General features: G+C 34.7%; 1 protein-coding gene across 1 annotated transcript in view; it reads right to left on the bottom strand.

Annotated features, from left to right (window-relative positions):
- LOC115437427 (desmocollin-3-like) overlaps positions 1–16,822 on the bottom strand; it is a 162,964-nt gene extending 146,142 nt beyond the window's left edge. Inside the window, exon 1 of the mRNA XM_030160649.1 lies at positions 15,406–16,822. Within this exon, the coding sequence (XP_030016509.1) occupies positions 15,406–16,341 (936 nt within the window). The 5' untranslated portion in view covers positions 16,342–16,822. The remainder of the gene's footprint in view (positions 1–15,405) is intronic.
- Positions 16,823–19,800: the final 2,978 nt, after the last annotated feature.

Below are 19,800 nucleotides of genomic sequence, written 5' to 3'. Positions count from 1 at the left end.
TTTCTTTTTTGTGTATCAAAATTAATTTGTTGCGAGCTCAAATATAAACAGTAGATTTTAAGGAAATATTTAAGGAAAATACCAGATTTTCACAAGAAAAGAATGAGATGGTCCTTCCTTCCTTCCTTCCTTCCATTTTCAATGTGTATTAAAACTATTCTGCTGCAAACTCAAATAGAAACAGGAGATTTTAAGGATATTTGTAAGGAAAATACCACATTTTCACAAAAACAAAAAAGAGAATGAGACCTCCCTCCCTTTCTTCCTTCTTTCCTTCCTTCCTTCCTTTCGTATTAAAACTATTTTGCTGCAAACTCAAATATAAACAGGAGATTTTAAGGACATTTTTAAGGAAAATGCCAGATTTTCACAAAAAAATTAACGAGACCTTCCTTCCTTCCTTCCTTTTCAATGTGTACTAAAACTATTTTGCTACAAACTGAAATATAAACAGGAGGTTTTACAGAAATATTTAAGAAAAACACCAGATTTTCTCCTTCCTTCCCTTCTTCCTTCCTTCCTTCTTCAAAGTGTATTACAACTATTTTGCTGCAAACTCAAATATAAACAGACTTTAACAAAACTGTAAGAAAAAAAAATTGACATTGATGGTCAGGAATGGCTGAGGTATAATTGCAGCCCTATACTTTGTTCCACCTTTTTTCTCGGAGCTTATTTGATGTCATAAAAAGCAGAGTCTGGTGATTGATTGTCAGCTGGGATATGGCGACTTTTACCTTGTTAGCTTGTGTTGTCTTGCTGTCTGTCATTCAGGTTGTCTGTTGTTAGCAAAACGTCCCAATTTAGGCTGATAAATTTAGGTCTACCTCCACAAAATTCCAAGATAATTCCTCCTATATACAGAAAAACATGCAGTTTCTTACAACTTCTATGTTTCTAAAGGCTAAAGGTTAACATGCTTTACTATCCCCGTAGGGAAATTCGGCCTCATTTTATTTTATTCTGCATTTTTATGTCATTAACCCTCACCTTCAAAGAGACTGCGTTCTCTAATGAAGCTCATGTAACCCTGAACTTCTAAACTACTGCACTTTTTGCACTTTTCAACCTAACAGTCAAATAACCCCTTAAGGTACCATTAGTTTCAGTCAGCTTATTCCATCTTCATCTCAATGAGAGATTTTGAGATGAAATTACTCATGAAGAACAGATTATATCATTCAGACTTGCAAGAGAAAAAAAAAAGTAAAAGAAAGAAAAGAAAAGAAAAGAAAAGACAAACTCAGTTGGTACATTCAGATGTAGATCTGAAGCACCAAATGCACTTCAGATCCAGATTTGGAACTTCTCTGCAATGAAACCCTATGGCTTTTTTTTTTTTTTTTTTTTTAATAGTTTTTATCACTGCCCAGAGGAGCAGCCACATCTGTTATCTATGAAAATTTAGAGACGCTTAAGGGTGAAAATGTTGTATTTAAGATTCACTGGGGTTTTTTCCCTAATTTGCAGTTAAAAGTGGTGACATAAAATACATCTGTGATACCAACAATGCCCCTTGTAGGTAGAATTCAATAAAGGATTGGATACAAAAATGAAAAAAAAAAAAAAAAGAAAAAGTTTTGGAGTTTTATGCCTTAACTGATACATCTTTAATTTAGTGTTTATTAGACCTGTGATACTGTGGGATTAATGTGGACCAGTAAGACTAATTACTTAACTCCCTATAGTTTTATGCAGACAGTGATTTGCATTGTTGGTAATAGAGATTATGAGTCACTTTCTATAACTCAGCACCTTTTGCACTGATAATTATTGGGTTCTTCTGTGAAACCGGGTTTATTTTGGTACCTGGGACTTTTCCAGCTTTTTAGACCCAATAATAAAAAAACAGACATATTTACATAAGACAAAAGACATATTTACCCCCAGGATGTACCTAATGATGACCTCAGATAACTGATAAATGTAGATATTCAGATACATTTTTATTTCACTGTTTTTAATTGTACAGTTGTTTTATGTCTTAATCTATTCTTATATTTTATTCTTTTATTTGGTTTTTTCCCTTGTAAGTTGCTTTGGAAAAAAGCGTCTGCCAAATGCATAAATGTAAATGTAAATGCAAAAAAAAATTATACTCTTGCTCTGAGCCATCCCAAAATTAATTAATTTTTAACAAAATATTGGAGCCAAAAAGTAGGACCAAAATTGGGACATGAAAAGCTACCTAGGTGTCAGTGCATTTGATCTGAAAACATGGCTGTAAATGGTCTTATATACCGCTAAATAAGGACACTGTGTTAAATTTGTCGGTACTAGTGGTTTTTCTAATCCAGACATGTGGGTTTTTCATGAATCTCAATCTTATTCCAGGTTTTGTGTGTAACCCATCGTGTCCACTGGTGTTACATGCAGAACCTGCCCATTTAAACACAAATAAATCATGAGTGATTTTGCAACAGCGGTCATTTTTGTGAAACACTCTGCCTTGCATCACTAGCTTGATTCCCAAAATGTACCTGTGAGAGAATAAAAAGATATTTGAAAAATAATAGCGTGTAATTTTCGTGTCCTTTTTATCATGTTACATGCAGATTTTTGTATAAAAACATAATATATATATTAAAAAAAAGTGTTTTATCTGAAAAATAGTTTCTCTTGTATCTCAGTAAATATTTCTTTTTAAAACAGACCCAAAGTGCTTCCAGATTTGCTTCATAACATTAGTCTACATCTGGTTTGAATTTTTAGCCCCATGTCCTGTTTTTGGGGACCAGTTTCACTGAAGCATCCATATACACACCATTCCAAGTGTTGGACTACAAAATTCAAGGTAACCGGGGGAAGATCTGAAGCGTTAAATCAAAACTGAAAAGATCAGATTCCACTCCATTATAAATAGACTGAATTGAGTCAAATGTGGAAAAAAAAAATCCACTTTAGCTTGTTGTTGTTGCTGATGAATATTCTTTGCTAAAGTTGAGGCGAAGAAGAGAAGTGTTGGTTGTGTCGAAGCAGGTGTAGTTGGCATATATTTTAAGGGTGGAAGTGTTGGTGTGTTGCACAGGTTGTGTGTGTATGTACAAACTACTGCGACTTAAGTCAGTTATTTTTGGGAAAGTTGATGTAGATACGCAGTAACATGACAACAGTTTGCCCTGTGCAGCCTGTTCTACCAAAATATATGAACCAAAAAGTCTAATTTTCAGTGAGATTTTACAAAGAATTTGGATGCTTGGTTAAGGCTGCAGAGAACCTTAAGTGAGCAGCTTGATGAGATCCAGGAGAGAGGGAGGGATGGATGGATGGACGAACGAACAGTTGGATGGATGGATGGATGGACGAACGAACAGTTGGATGGATGGATGGACGGACAGAGGATTTCACAGAAAAAATACAGTTAAAATACATTTGCAAATGTATCGTAATTTCACAAATATTTATTTTCTATTCATGGGATTAAACTGTTAATTTAAAGTTTAATATTGTAAAAATAAATAAATAAATAAAACCAGATAAAATTACTAACAATTAACGGTAACAGAAGTATTAGTTCTGTCAGTTGAACCAGACTTGTTTGTTCATTGACAAATATCTTGTGTAATTACAGGAGGTTTCACAACAAAAATGTTGAATAAATGTATTTTTGTGAATGTATAACATGTATAAGCACTGATAAACTGTCCAAATACAGTTTTTATCAGTGGATTGGACAACTGAGTCTCATTGAAAATTATATATATATATATATATATATATATATATATATATATATATATATATATATATATATATATATATATATATATATATATATATATGTAATTTGATTGTTTTAATACATGTAAATATTCTTTATTAAACATTAAAAAGTCAAAAAAAAAAAGAAAAAAAAGCAAAGTCTCATGTAAAGTTAGGGCAAAAAACTATTTTAATTATGGAAAATTACCGTGTTTTTATGAGATGGTTATTTTCTGTTATTTAACAGTTCTTTTTCGGCACCCCTGCTGCCAGAATATTACTGTTTTTTTTACTGTGTTTTTTTGTTTGTTTTTTTTTACATTGTACTTTATTAAGACTTTCACACAAAACTCCAGGCTTTCAAGGTCTGGAAAACAGCATATCAAAATTCCATAGATTTTTAAAAAGACTTTCAAGACCTGCACAAGCACCCTGTGTGTATCAGGTTGAATGAGAAACTTACATATACAGTCGCTGAAAAAATTATTAGATCACCCTTGTTTTCTTCAATTTCTTGTTCGTTTTAATGCCTGGTCCAACTAAAGGTCCATTTGTTTGGACAAATATAATGATAACAACAAAAAGAGCTCATCAGAGTTTAATTTCAGAGCTGATATCTATCCATTTTCCATGTTTTCTTGATAAAAACCAAAATCACTTCAGTTCTTACATCAGTATCTATGGCTTTGTACTGACAAAAACAGTGCTTTTAGACATTCCATGTTTTCTTTTCTGTCTGTTTTAGTCACATGATACACACAAGAATTAGTACTTGATTGCATAACCATTGTTTTTATGACTTTTGATGGTCTAATAATTCTTTCTGCGACTGTATATTGTAATTGATGTGTGTGTTGTCCAGCCAAAAAATTATACTTAAAGGGCTCATATTTTGCTAAACCCACTTTTATTAGTCTTTGGTTCATTTATTTGCGTATTTGGACCCTAATAGTTCATACAGTTTGAATTTGAACCCTCCAGGTGCTGCAAAGCTATCTTTATATTAATTTTGGCAAAAATCAAGTGGATTTCTACAACTTGTTTTAATTTCTTCTTAATTTGTTACGTCTATAACTAGTTACATCACAACATTTGCACATATAAGGTCAAGACCTCCGACAAAGTGGTAGTCCAGACTGAAAATATGTCCAAACTGAGAGCCTAAAATGTTCAGTTGTTGGTTGAATGGGACAGAGCAGCACAGTCAACAACCTGGAGGGGGCGGGGCCTGAAGAGGCTCATTTGCATTTAAAGGGCCAGCGCTCAGAATGACCTTTCTGGTGTCATTCCTCAGAAATAGGGTTGAAGATAGACCTGTGGAGTTGAATTAATGAAGAATTCAGACCCAAGCAGAGCATTTACAGTTTATGTAGACCACAGGGAAATGTTGTAAAATGCAGAATTCCATTTAAAAAAGCAAAATATCACTGCTTTAAACTCAAGACTTCCACACATTCTTTTTTACCTTTACCTGGATTATGGTTGTCTATCTCAATACCTCTGCCCTTCTCCTAGATTCAGTTTATCACTGTCTCCAGATTCATTATCGGTGACAAGTCATCAGTGCGTTTTATTTGAAAAGATTGGAACGAGCACCTATAAACAGCGAGACGTGACAGAGTTTGTGCAGGCGGATAAATTGGACACGAGGTAGGGGACTTCAGGTGGCTCGATCCCTGAAGGAAGATACAAACAAAGAACGAGCAGTGATGGGGTTGGTAATTCCCAGGTCTGTTTGTGAATTAGAAGAAAAAAAGAAAAAAAAAAAGCTGCTCATGTTACTTGACATGACGCCTCCTAATAACACCAGTCAGTTATCCACATGCCTTGTATGTGGTCTCTGAGGGTCTCGGTCAGCTGTTGTGGACTTTTTGGAGCTCCAGACACTGAGGTCATTTTGTCATTTGTGAATAAAGAGGCAAAAATAAGAGTCAAATAATTGTCTCTAACTTAACCCATATAGACCCAAACCATCTACTGATCTAACCTGTTTAATACCTGTCGATCCACTAATCCTATCAATACATGTAAATAATTGGTGTAAAATACAGTATGTCGTCTTTTCATGGTCATCAGATATGACCCATTTGGACGTTCAGAGGCTTCGTAGTAAATGTGGAAACACAGTCATCTTCTACAACATTAATTCACCAGTAAAAGCCATGGATTTTGATCAATGACAGCGGATGGAGACACTTGTTTTATGTTCAGTTAATGATAGATTTTACTGGAAAAAGTAACTTTTTTGCAAGTTTTCTGTTATTGTGAAAAAAAAACAAAACAGACATTAATAAAAACTAAACCATACAAAAAGCAGTAAAAAATGCATTCCTATAACTCCATCTATATAAAAAATTAATTCCCATCCAACCGTTTTTTCTTCTTCGCTTGTTGTAACGTATGTTAACATCCGGTTTTTGAATTCACCTGACTAATTGTGAAAAAAGCTCTTTCCTTTGCAGTTTTGCGCGATATGCCATTTGAACTTTGCCTGAAAAACCACCTCTTACCAGCGCAAAAACTTTTAATCGAAAAATGAGACTTTTGGTGAAATTGTCATTTTTTCATTAGGTACATTTTTATGCATGAGTTATATTTGTGCAATTTGAGGGTCAATGGAAAAGCGACTCATGGGATTTTTTGTTGTTAGTGTAACAGGTTAAAGGTAATTACTGATGTGTATAAATAGAAGTAAAAAAAAAAAAGTCAAAATTATTCAGATTTTATGGTCTACAGTGTAAAAGCACATTGAACTCTTTGTGTATGAATTTCTCTGTGTAATGTAAATAAACCTGTCTCATCTGATCGCTTGATAATTACATCTGAATGTGTTTTGCACTGGTTATTCTTCTTCTTTGAGGATTTATTTACAGTTTCTCTCTTCATGTGGCTTTTTCAATTAGCAGCACTGTGGTAAGGCTTATGCACTGACCTGTGTGAGAGTTTAACAACGCCAAGGACGCCAACGATCCACAAATGAATCTGGGAAATTTCTCTAAAGGACGGACTCTGGATATTTGAACAGTCATGCATTAAAATCTGATGACAAAGCTTTATGGAAATGAATCCTTGAAGGTTCCTTCCTTCAGATTGAGAAACAGCCCCCGTCAGCCTGGCCTCCTTTATCCACCTTGTCTGTTCTTTTTTTTGTTAGTTGCATCAGAAAACATGCGTTACATCATATTTTCACTCATACACGCTGACATGACTGATCCCTCTTGGACTTGCATCCCACTATTTTAGTTATATTTGGTTGTTCATTTAACCCATAAAGACCAACAGCTACTTCTGTGATAGTTCCAAATGAATTTTCTCTCTCCATTTTTTTAATTTAAGGATCCCCATTAGATTAATTTCACAAATTATGATGGCCCTTCTTGGTATTTTATGAGAAACCCATAACAATACCCCCCCCCCACCCCCTTTTCTTTTTTTGAATAAATTTTAATGTATTATTATTTATATATATATATATATATATATATATATATATATTATTTTATTTTATTTTTTTCCCTTGCTTTGTTTTCTATTCTCTTGTTTTTTTGTTTTTTGTTTTTTGTTTTATATTGTCCTTTTATACTGCACTTATTAATGCTGTTTAAACATGGTTGTTAATATTTCTTTATGATTTTCATTCTGTCTTTTCGTACATTTTTTCAGTGGATGTTTGTATTTGTTCATGTCTGGGTAGGGTTATGTGTTGTGCTATGGGTGGGTGTTCAGAAAATCAAAAATCTCCTTCCTCTATAATGAATTTTTTATTCATGTTCTGTTATTAATAAAAATACCTTTGAAAGAAAGGATCCCCATTAGTCTCTACCAAAGTAAATATCCTTAAATATTCTTCCTGGGGTCCATTCCCAATATTTAAGTTTACAATTAATACATTTACAAAGCACATAGACAGAAAAAAACATAGTTACATTAATTATTGTTTCATTATTGATTACAGATTTCTTAATATTTGTTTTAAAAACATGATTACTTCTCAATGTAAAAATATTACAATTTATACATTTACAAAACACAGACAGAAAAACAAAAAACAAAAAACATAACTTAATTTAACCTTTCTCAAGTGATTTATCACCATTTGTTGAAAATATTATCCTCTATATTTTGCATTTTTCACTGTAAATCATGTATTTTCCCAAATTTAATTTCGATGTTCATGATAAGAAAAGAGTAAATTAAAAGATTATTATATCAAAACAGAGAAAACTATAGAAAAAGTGACTTTTTCCAGCAAAAATATCATTAACTGAACATAACCCAAGCATCTCTATCCACTGTCATTGATCCAGCTCCATGGGTTTTACTGGTGAATCAATGTTGTAGAAGATGACGGTGTTTCCACGGTAACTACAGAGCCTCTGAACGTCCAAATGGGTCTAATATAGAGAAAAAAAATAATTTGGAAACTGACACAAAAGCAACACCGGGCTTTATGGGTTAAGAAGTACAAGTATATTGAAAAAACAAAAAAAAAAAAAACCCACAAAATATAAAGGATAAAATGATAATATATGGTGATAAATCACTTAAGAAAGGTTAAATAGAGAGGAAAATTTATTTGGGAATTACCACAAAAGTAGCTCTGGGTCTTTATGGGTTAAATAAATCCACAAATCTCACTTTTTTATTTGAAACATTATGTTTTTCTATAATTGTTGGAGCATACAGTCAAATAAAAAAAAAAAATAGCAGAATATTGTATATACAGTGATAACCACCTGCAGTAAACAATCTCTCAATCTTCCAATGTTCTGTTATACTTATCCCACCCACTGAGCAGTTGTAGGTGGACAGAACTCACGCTGCATCAGATTGATTGCAAATCCTTAAAAATGAAACTCCAACTGAGCTGGCACCTTATCATCAGAGAAGGTTCGACTGGAAAGCCAAATGTATAATCTAAGCTTGAAGTTTGCATTGCAATGTTCTGACTGTGAAAAGTGAAAAGCAAGCACTTCTCTTTTATACTTGAAAGCCATACAGTACATGATTTTTTCCCCAAAAAAACATCTCATAATTATCTTGTACTGCTCCACAACATACAGTATGTTCCCCTACACATTTAATGCAATGTAAATACACCATATTCAAAACTACAAAGCACGTTATGGAGTTTTGCGGTAAAATAGAAACACAATAACTGTGAAAATGACTGACATTTGCCTGGATAAGCTTCTGTATCTGTGCACCGCATGCTTTGCACATTCATATTCTCAGTGTACGGCAGAAAGCAAGACTGAATCCTTTTCTTAGATCCACCTAGAAAAAGACTTTCCCAGGTTGGTTGTACTGGATAATAGGCTTAAGCATATTTTTTTCCTGATTGTTCCTCTGAGGTTGCTCAATACTGTGTTTTTCCTGCTGAAGAATACTCCTCAACAGCCCCTTCACAGCCTCATCTCTGCAGTTATTTGAATTATGTCATTATTTTTTCCTTTTTGCAGTGGTCTGTTACTACGTCTGCTTTGTGTTTCTCTATGTTTTGTCAAGGCAAACAAAACCACCAAATGCTACTTATTTACAGATACGACATATTTCTATGTGGGTGCTTCTATGAAACTGGGTTCATTTTGGTACCTGGTACTATGCCAGCTTTTTAGACCCAATAATAAAAAAGAAATGTAGACATATTTCCCCCCAGGATGTAAGGTAAGGCAAGGCAGGTTTATTTATATAGCACATTTCATGTACAAGACAATTCAAAGTGCTTTACATAAAAGATTAAAAGCATTAAAGCAGGGCAGTAGAGCCCAACTGATTAATCAGCCGGACGATTAATCGGGCCGATTATAGTGTATCACCGATTAATCAACACTGGCCAATATGTAGCCGATTTATTAACTTTTTTTTGCTGTGGGGAGATTCTGATATGATGGATGACACAACTGCAGTGAATTTTTGAAAATACAGTCATTAAGCATGTTGTAGATGTGCTTATGAATGATTAGTAAATCATTTATAACTGTGCTTATAAACTATCTACTAATGAGTATTCATGTCAGAAATATGCTTTATAAATGATGAATTCAGTATTTATTAATGCTTAACGGATGTGCTTATGAATGATGACTAAAACATTTATAACTGTGCTTATAAACCATATACTAATGAGTATTCATGTCAGAAATATGCTTTATAAATGATGAATTCAGTATTTATTAATGCTTAACGAATGCGCTTATGAATGATGACTAAAACATTTATAACTGTGCTTATAAACCATATACTAATGAGTATTAATGTCATAAATATGCTTTATAAATGATGAATTCAGTATTTGTTAATGCTTAACTAATGCTCGAAAATGTGTACTTATTATAAAGTGTTACCGATTATTGTATCGCGTGTAGATCAGTGTTCTTATTTCATATATCGGTCAATATATCAGTTATCGGCCAATATCGGATATCGGCTGATATATTGGATATGGGCTTTTTTTTAGCCCCCAATATCGGTATCGGCATTGGCCCCAAAAATCCCATATCGGTCGGGCTCTACAAGGAAGCAATAAAAAAGTATAGGTGTGAGAAAAAAAAAAGAAAAGAAAAAACTGAAATAGATAAAACAGATAAAAAAAACTTTAAGCACATACCCAATGATGACCTCAGATAAATGCAAAATAAATTATACTCCTGCTCTGAGCCATCCCAGAATTAATGAATTTTTAATCAAATATTGGGGCCAAAAATAGGACCAAAATTAGGACAGGAAAAGCTACCTAGATGTTGTATTTAAGATTCATAGGAGCTTCGTCCCTAATTTGCAGTTAAAAGTGGTGACATAAAATACATCTGTGATACCAACAATACCACTTGTAGGCAGAATTCAATAAAGGATTTGAAACAAAAATGAAAAATAAGAAAGTTTGGGAGTTTTATGACTTAACCGATACATCTTTAATCTAGCGTTTATTAGACCTGTGGGATTAATGTGGACCAGTAAGACTAATTACTTAACTCCCTATAGTCCTATGCAGACAGTGATTTGCATTGTTGGTAATGAAGATTATGAGTCACTTTCTATAACTCAGCACCTTTTGCACTGACAATTATTGGGTACTTCTATGAAACTGGGTTCATTTTGGTACCTGGGATTTTACCAGCTTTTTAGACCCAATAATAAAACAGAAATTTAGACCTATTTTCCCCCAGGATGTACCTAATGATGACCTCAGATAAATGCAAAAAAAAAAAAAAATTATACTCTTTCTCTGAGCCATCCCAAAATTTATGAATTTTTAATCAAATGTTGGGGCCAAAAACAGGACCAAAATTGGGACATGATAAGCTACCTAGGTGTTAGTGCATTTGATCTAGAAAACACGGCTTTAAATGGTCTAATATAGAGCTATAAATAAAGACACTGTGTTAAATTTGACAATCATGGTGGTTTTTGTTATCCAGATATGCAGGTGTTTCATGAATCTACAGTCTCATTCCAGGTTTCAAGTGTAACCCTTCGTGTCCACTTGCATTACATGCGGAACCTGCCCATTTAAAGACAAATAAATTGTGAGTGATTTTGCAACAGCAGCCATTTTTGTGAAACACTCTGCCTTGCATAATTAGTTTGATTCCCAAAATGTACCTGTGAAAGAATGAAAATCTATCCAAAAAAATTGTAGCACATAATTTCCTTGTGTCCTTTTTCATCATGTTACGTGCAGATTTTTGTATAAAAATAATATTAAAAAATATAAAAATGTATTTGATCTGAAAAATAGCTTCTCTTGTATCTCAGTAAATATTTATTTTTAAAATACACCCCAAGTGCTTCCATATATGGTTAGAATTTTTAGCCCCATGTCTTTTTTTTTTTTTATTATTATTTTTTTTTTAAAAAGGTACCAATTTCGCCCATATCTCAATTCAGCATCAACATCCCGCATCACACAACTGCCAGATTTTATTACTGGGAACTGCATAAGAAAAATCCTCTTCATTATTTTGTCAAGGTCCAATACATAAATGTTTGTTTTATGTCTATTTTAAGTTTTCAATAACAAAACTGCAAACTGCCAACATAAAATTGGCAATATGTTTAACACAAAGGTTCTGCCAATAAGAGAAAAGACGTTTTTGAATTTGAAGTCATGGTGTGTATCGATCGCAGTGTGGTTTGATAGAAGAATTTTTAGACTGGAACCATAAGCAGTGAGGCTTGATATCCAGAGGTCAATGCAAGAAATTGTTTCTCCCTTTCTCTGACTTGCTTTAGGGAGTGAAGCGCTAAAGATTAAGGAGATGAAATTTCTCATGGAGCGTGGCAGTTCCAAGAATTCACGATCTATATGCATTAGGCTATTACAAGTTAAAGTCAAACACAGATCAGGTAAACTACAGAACATGTTCTTTCTCACACTGAAATGCAGATAGAACGTTTAGGAGTTTGGGGAATTGACATTTCCAGAAAACAGACTAATGATCTGTCCGCACTATTGCAGATATTTTCCAAGTTGATGTTTTCCTCTGCATCTGGGCCTCATATCCACATGTAAACAGCTTTTTAACCCTTAAGGGTCCACGGTCATGGTCCTGTGACTCAATCACATCACATTTCCAACACATCGCAGTGTCAGAAGTCAGTCACGTAGACCACTGGAGACAATGGCATTCGAAAGTGCAGACTTGAAACACTCTCCCACTTTTTATTTGATGTTGATAGAGAAAATACAACTGGAGATATGATGTTTTGAAACCGGAGCAAAAAAGCGATATAGTGTTATTATAGCGATATAAAGCAAGTGTTACATTTCTGACCATATGTTCATCATTTTTTGTCCTTTTTTAAAATGGAAAAAACTGTCCAAATCTGCGGATTCTAATCCACAGACTGCATTAGCATTACAGGTAAGGGTGAGAATGACCCCCACCTGAACTGGATGTGGAAACCAGGAGGACTGGGCGGGGGGGGGGGGGGGGGGGGGGGGGGGGGCGCAGAAAACGCCTGTGTAAGATCTGCTTTTATGTCAAATATTTGAGTGTAATTTTAACCCTCCGGTATCCGGGTGCACCTTTTAGGCACACTTTGCACTTCCTGTTAAAAAACTTCATATTATTTTTCACAATTTAAATAAGGTTAGAATTCAAAAGTTGTTCATTTTTGTATGATCTTTTAAATTGTGTCCACCAACTAAAATGTGCACATTGTAAACAAAAGAAAATGACCAGACTAGCATCTGTCTGCCAAGTGTGCATAAAACGCACTATTTCTAACATTTGATCTGTATGATTAGGACTGACCTGGATTTGCAAAAATGAAATCAAATTAGAGCAGAAAAATAAATCAATACATAATATTTAATAGTTTGATTTATAGGTGTGCATTTTACGCACACTTGGTGACAGATGCTAGTGTTTTTGAACATTTGACCTAGCGCAAAAATAAAAATGCAAATTAACCGATGTTGGAGTTAATCATTGACATATGCCAGGATGAAAAAAATCAAATATGTGATCCAATTTTTATGGAGTAAATTGAAAAATTTGTTTGTTAGTTAGTTTGTTTTTTGCATTAAAAAAATGGTTTGTTTACATTACAAACACGGCATTTAAAGGGTTAAAAAATGTGACAATTATTGAGTATTTGGTATTTTTTATTTATGGCTCCAGTTGATGAAATAGAAAAAAGGGTAAAAGAATTAAAAACAATCTGTATGAACATTTTTTTGACATTATTCTGCAAGTGTGCCAAAAAGGCACACTAGGTGCTTAGTAAGGGCCTTGCTGGACGGGATACCAGAGGGTTAATTTATTCGAATTTTGATTTTACATTCCTAATATTTGGAACCAATATTCACTTTAAAAGTCTTTGAAGAGGTTCATTAAGCATCTTTGTGTTATTTACACAATAAATTCTATAAATTTTTCAAATCGGATTTTACAGTTTTTGTGACTTTTTTGTCCTTTTGTGTTGATATAGTAGGTTATAGTGAAAAAATAATAGGCTGATGAGATAGATGAAGTTGTGCTGAAAAAAAGGTACCAAACATGGGTTAGTAAACATTTCTTTATAGTATATAAAAATCAAAATCAAAAGTACTCAAAAACAGCCGAAGTAGGCTCAGACCCAGAAGGGTTAAGTCACAAAACCAGACATTTTTCCAAAGTGAAGATTTCTGAAAAGTCTCTGAACAGGAAAAACAAAGGCCCATGTCTGTCATTACTTTGGTGATGAATCTGCACCTGAAACATCAAATCCAGGTGAATAAATCAGTGTATGACCTGCAGTAGATTGAGGTTAGCATGGATACCTTTGGGAAGTGGACCGACCTTATGGTCAAATCTACATCATGCGAAAAAAAAAAAAAAAAAAATACACTTCAACAACCTGAACAAACACTTAGGTTTATAACTGAACTAGTTGCTGCTCACCTATATCACAGATAAAAGCCTGTGCATCTGCTCTGTCCAGTACTATCGACCAAGTCCACAGTTTTGAGTCCAGAAGAAATAACGCTTAACAGTTTGTAGCCATTTTTGTGTTTTTTGATAAAATTAACTCATAAAGACCCAGTGCTACTTTTGTGGCAGCTCCCAAATTATTATTTTTTTTTTCTCTGTATTTAACCTTTAAGTAATTTATCACAATTGATTGTAATATTATCCTCCTTATTTTGTATTTTTTCAGAGAAAATCAGGTATTTTCCTATATTTAATTTACTGATTATGTAGATGTTCATAAAAGTTCAGATTAAAGTTGAGGGTTATTACAGTATATGAAAAACAGAGAAAACTGAAGAAATGGTGACTTTTTCATCAAAGATATCAATAACTGAACATAAAAAACAAGTGTCTCCATCTATTGTCATTGATCCAACTCCATGGGTTTTACTGGTGAATCAATGTTGCAGAAGATGATGGTGTTGCCATGGTAACTATGGAGCCTCTAAACATCTAAATGGTCATATCTGATGGCCATGAAAGGATGACAAACTGTATTTTACAGCAATTATTTACATGAATTAATAGGATTAGCAGATCAACAGGTATTAAACAGTTTAGATCAGTAGATGATTTGCGTCAGCGGTGGCTGTTTGGGTCTTTATGGGGTGGGGGGGGGCAATAAAGATCATCTGTGTGAACAAAGATACTTTGTAAAACAACAAAAAAAAAAAAAAAAAAAGAGGAAGAAAATATCTATTTAGACAAATATTTGTGTGGACAAGGCATAAAGGCCTTAGATGAAATAAGTGTGGAAGGCAGTATTGCACTTGATAATGGCTGTATGAAAAGATTTGTATGTCCTTGGTATGTTTGTAGAAAAAAAGAACAAGTACATTTTTAAGGCCGATTCCACTATTTTGAATTGATATTTTTCTTCCAAGCACCACAATGGCTAAAAGCAAGAAACATTCTGACTTATGTTATGCTTTGAAAACAGCATCTTCCAATAAAAACAACCAAACTACCTTTAAAATGATGTTTAAAAAAAACTCTCCGAGAAGCATCCGTCAACACACTGCATCAACCGTCAACACACTGAAACCAACACACTGCACAGAAACATGCACACACAGATCAACAATCAGCATTTGTATCATCTCTACATGAAACAGAATCAAACAAGCATGAGAGTTTCTGCTTTCGATTTAACCAAATGGTCAGGAACAACACAAAAGTGTGACCAATGCTTGGAAATATTTCACGGGACAAAATCAAACTATAAAAAGAAAATGCTTCATACCTTTCCGACGTACTGTGGTTCAGGTCCAATGTGTTCCTCAAGAACAAAGAACTGGTTCCAGATCCATCCCCTCTTTGGCCGATGACTAGTATCCTTATCTGTGTCCAGGAACTTGGTCTGGTTCCTCTGTGATCTGATTGGTGTTTTCACATTTGGGTTGGTGACCTTGGAGTCAGCTCTGGCATTAGATAGTGACGATGACTTGACTTTAGAATGGGATTTAGAACCAGACACCAATGCCGCACTGGAACCGGAGAAGGGATTAGGATTCACATTACCGGATGAGTTGGACTGTACATTTGGACTGGATATGGACGATATTTTAGTTTTGGATAGAGACTCAGAATTGGTCTTAGGCTTGTTGCCGGCCTTGGAATTGGGGACTGCTTTGGGTTTGGTCTGCAGGAGTGACCCCAGCCTTTGTTTTGGGTTGGCTCTCGAATTGCTTTTTGACGACTCCTTTGGGATGTTTGAGGAATTCCTTGCCGGCAGATTAGAATTTGTTTTAAAGACCAGCCCTTGCCTTGAATTCGAGACGTGTTTGGGTTGCAGCTGTAGCTTAAGTCTGGCGTTTAAGCTAGTTGTGGCTTGGGAGACCGCTGATGGGAAGTTTGCATTGGACCTGTAATTGTCGGTATGAGAGGGATTGGAGTCAACTCTTGTCTCCGAATGGGGCTTGTTCCAAGTGTTGTGGTTGGAACTGCCGAGCTGACCGCGCTTGACCGACGACATATGCGCAGGTTCTTTGTTGGAATTTGGGACAGGGCTGGGCTCTGGCAGTGATTTGTGCCTCGGGTTTGGGTATAGGCTGGGGTTAGGGTTAGCGTGAGGGCTCAGATCGACCTGGGTCCCATAACAACTCTGGGAGATGACACATAGGAAGACCACCAGAGGACAAAGACAGGAAACTGCAGCCACGCTGGCTGGAACTCTCATTGTAAAGAAAGGGTGGTCTGGAATCGTCTTCCCCTCTCACCTCCGCTGTGTCATACCACCATGGGCATACACAAATACTGGTAAACACCCACAAAAGCACTTGAATGTTACAGGGTTGCGGTCTTTTTCACAGCGCAGTGAAGCCGACAGTGTCCACAGGGTTTAGTCCAAAGAATCGCTTCATAGAATTCCCTCAAAAAAATAAAAAACAACTCCATAATATGAGTCGCCACACTGGTCTGTACATGGATTGATCCTTAAAGTGGGGTGGTTTTCCTCCTCCCACCATCATTCCCACACCTCAGCTTAGAACATCACTCGTCAAAAATTAAAACAGAAGTACGTATGATCAGTCTGGTAATGTTCATGGCAAACCTAAGTTCCAAAACGCATACAGTTGTTTATTTATATCCACTAGACACAAAAAGCAAAGTCGGTTTTCTTCATGTTGAGGACTGGAAATTAACAACTGATGTTGGGTCAGAGGCTCGTGAAGGTGCTGCACCTGGAAAGACAAGATAAAGACCGTGGTTGAGTGACTGAAACTTTAAATAAAAACAAGCTACAATATAAAAAGACTAATTCCTTCTTCACAGTCCATTTTCGCCGTATCACAGCCCCAATATTGACAGAGAGCTAATTTTACCACTGACTTATGTTACTTTAAAGAATTCTGTGTTGTGTCAGATATACCAAGCGTGAAAGCCAAATGCTGATTAAAGATGGTTTTTGCTATTTATCTTAAGCCCATTAAATTTTAGCACAATGCTAATTGCCAGTTTGCTGAGGATAACAGATCTCTTTAATCACTTTCCAGAATGACACAGATGGGAGTGTTCTTATGTTGCACTGAAATTTTGTGACATTTCTGCGAGAGATTTTCACCTGCTGAAATAATTACCAGCTATTCTTCACAGTCCTTTACCTTACCGGGAATGGATGCCCCCGTACAAGTACATTAAATTGGAGATGACACAGTTAAGGTGAGAATCCTGCCTTTTTCTAAACCTCAACTCTTCAAAAATGACTAAACTGCTAAATTGTTAGATTTAGTGACTCTTTATTGGGGTTCTTATTTCATGGGTCACACGTTTTCATTATTTCCTGAAAATCTTTGAGCTGTAAATGACTAATACTTCCAACTACTTCCTTATTTTGGGAAACTCTCAAAGCAGCATGTGATTCAATTATTGCTGATTATTACCCTGCCCCCCCGAAGGGGCAAGGAGTATTGTTTTTGGTTCAGTTTGTTTCTTTGTTAACACTCTAGCAGCAAAACTATTGGTTGAATTCATACCAAATTGGGTTTATAGATTGCCAGTCACCCAGAATAGATCTGATTACTTTTAGGAACACGAGGTCAAATTTAAATTTTTTATGAATTTTTAAAATCCTCCCCAGTTACTTATAATGGATGAAATTTCACATGTCTGTAGCAGCAAAACTATTCATTTAGTTCATACCAAATTTGGTTTATAGATTGGCAGTGACCCAGAATAGATGTCATTACATTTTAGGAAAAGGTAAAAGTTTCAATTTTTTAATTAGTTTTTAAAATCTTTTTTTTTTTTTCCTCCTATCCTTATAATGGGTGAAATTTCAAATGTCTGTAGCAGCAAAACTATTGGTTGAGTTCATACCAAATTACGATTATAGATAACCAATGAGGAAGAATAGATTCCAATACACTTTGGGAAAAGTAGGTAAAAGTTTCAATTTTTTATGAATTTTTCAAGTCCCCCCCCAATTTACTTATAATGGGTGAAATATCAAATGTCTTTAGCAGCAAAACTATTGGTTGAATTCAAACCAAATTGGGTTTATAGATTGCCAGGGACCCAGTATAGGTGTCAATACATTTTGGGAAAAATTGGTCAAAGTTCTAATTTTTTATGATTTTTTTTCCCCTTCCTTTTACTTATAATGGGCAAAATTTCACGCCTATAAAAACATCAATTTTGTTTAAATTTACTTCAGACTTGGAATATATATAGAAGCATTTGATGTACTGACATCAGCACATTCATAGACATGATGACATCAGCTGGATCGATGCCAAAATAAGCTATAATACGTGCGAGGGGCGGGGTTTATTGTGCCTGGTACCACTTTTTTCATTGAGATTTTTAAAGTAAAAAAGTAGACATTGTTAAATGGGAGTGTAGTTCATAAACAGCCAACAACAGCTATTAGATTTGTAGAAACAGAACAAAATAAACTCACATATGTTAGAGGGGTAGACCATGCATATGAATTTAGAATTTGGTGAAAAACAAGTCTAGTAACAATGATTGCGCTATACCAGGGCTGTCAAACTCATTTTGGTTCCGTTCCATATTTAGCCCAATTTGATCTGCAGTGGGCCAGACCAGTAAAATAATGACAATGACTTAATAACCTATAAATAATGACAAATCCAAGTTTTTCCATTTTGTTTTAGTACAAAAAAAAAAACCCAATTGAATTATGAAAATAATTAAATTTTACAAAAAAAGATGTGAATAACCTGAAAAAACAAAACAAAACAGAAATTTCATTTGAAAAATTAGTGCAATTTTAACAATATTATGCCTTGATTTATTATTTATACATGTGCATTACACACAGTGTTCCATAAACATTTGGTAACAGGCAGAATATTGGTAAAATTTTGGAGTTTGGAACTGAAATTTGAACAATTTCTACAATATTACATCTTTAATTATTAACACAACTACAGATCCCAGTGGATCCATAAATGCACAAAACATTTAGGAACAGGCTGAATATTGTTAAAATTGCACATTTCAGGTTGTTCATCTTTGTTATATTTATGCATTTATTTGCATTTTATTGTGAAAAAATAGTTTTGTAAATGTAAATATTTTCACAGTGTAATGTTGTTGTTTTATTTTTACTTAAATTTTTCACAAAGAAAATTTGTCGTCATTATTTATAGGTTATTGTGTTGTTATTTTGACTGGAGATCACACTGGTCTGTATGTGGAACCTGAACCAAAAGGATTTGGACAACCTGGACTGCTCAGGTCCATTTTTGCACTTTCATCCCGCGCGCCGGAATGAAATCTTTGGCGGGCCAGATTTGGCCCCCGGGCCACATGTTTGACACCTGTGCTCTACACAATCAGTGATACTGAAACTGCATCTGGGAAAGACCTGACACAGCCAAATGCCAGCTCATTTGAAAACACTTTCCAAGAAATTACCTAGAAAATAAGAGACCTGTGAAATAAAAGAAAATAAAAGAAAAAAATTCCTTAGTCCTGACTCATATGGCCCCCAGACACTTTTAAACAATCCAATGAGTCCAATCCAATGCATACTGATGTGGACTTGTTTGCTCTTGACCATGGACCATTTACACTGACTTATTCAAGGAATGTCTTTTACCAAACTTTTCTGCAGTTTGCAGCTTTATTGTAAAATTAACACAATTCAAGCAGAGAAGGGAATCTGGAA

The sequence above is a fragment of the Sphaeramia orbicularis genome, chromosome 17, assembly GCF_902148855.1.
Source record: "Sphaeramia orbicularis chromosome 17, fSphaOr1.1, whole genome shotgun sequence".
Classification (NCBI taxonomy): Eukaryota; Metazoa; Chordata; class Actinopteri; order Kurtiformes; family Apogonidae; genus Sphaeramia; species Sphaeramia orbicularis.
Note: the sequence above shows the minus strand (reverse complement) of the source record. Positions and strands in the feature narration are given on the sequence as shown.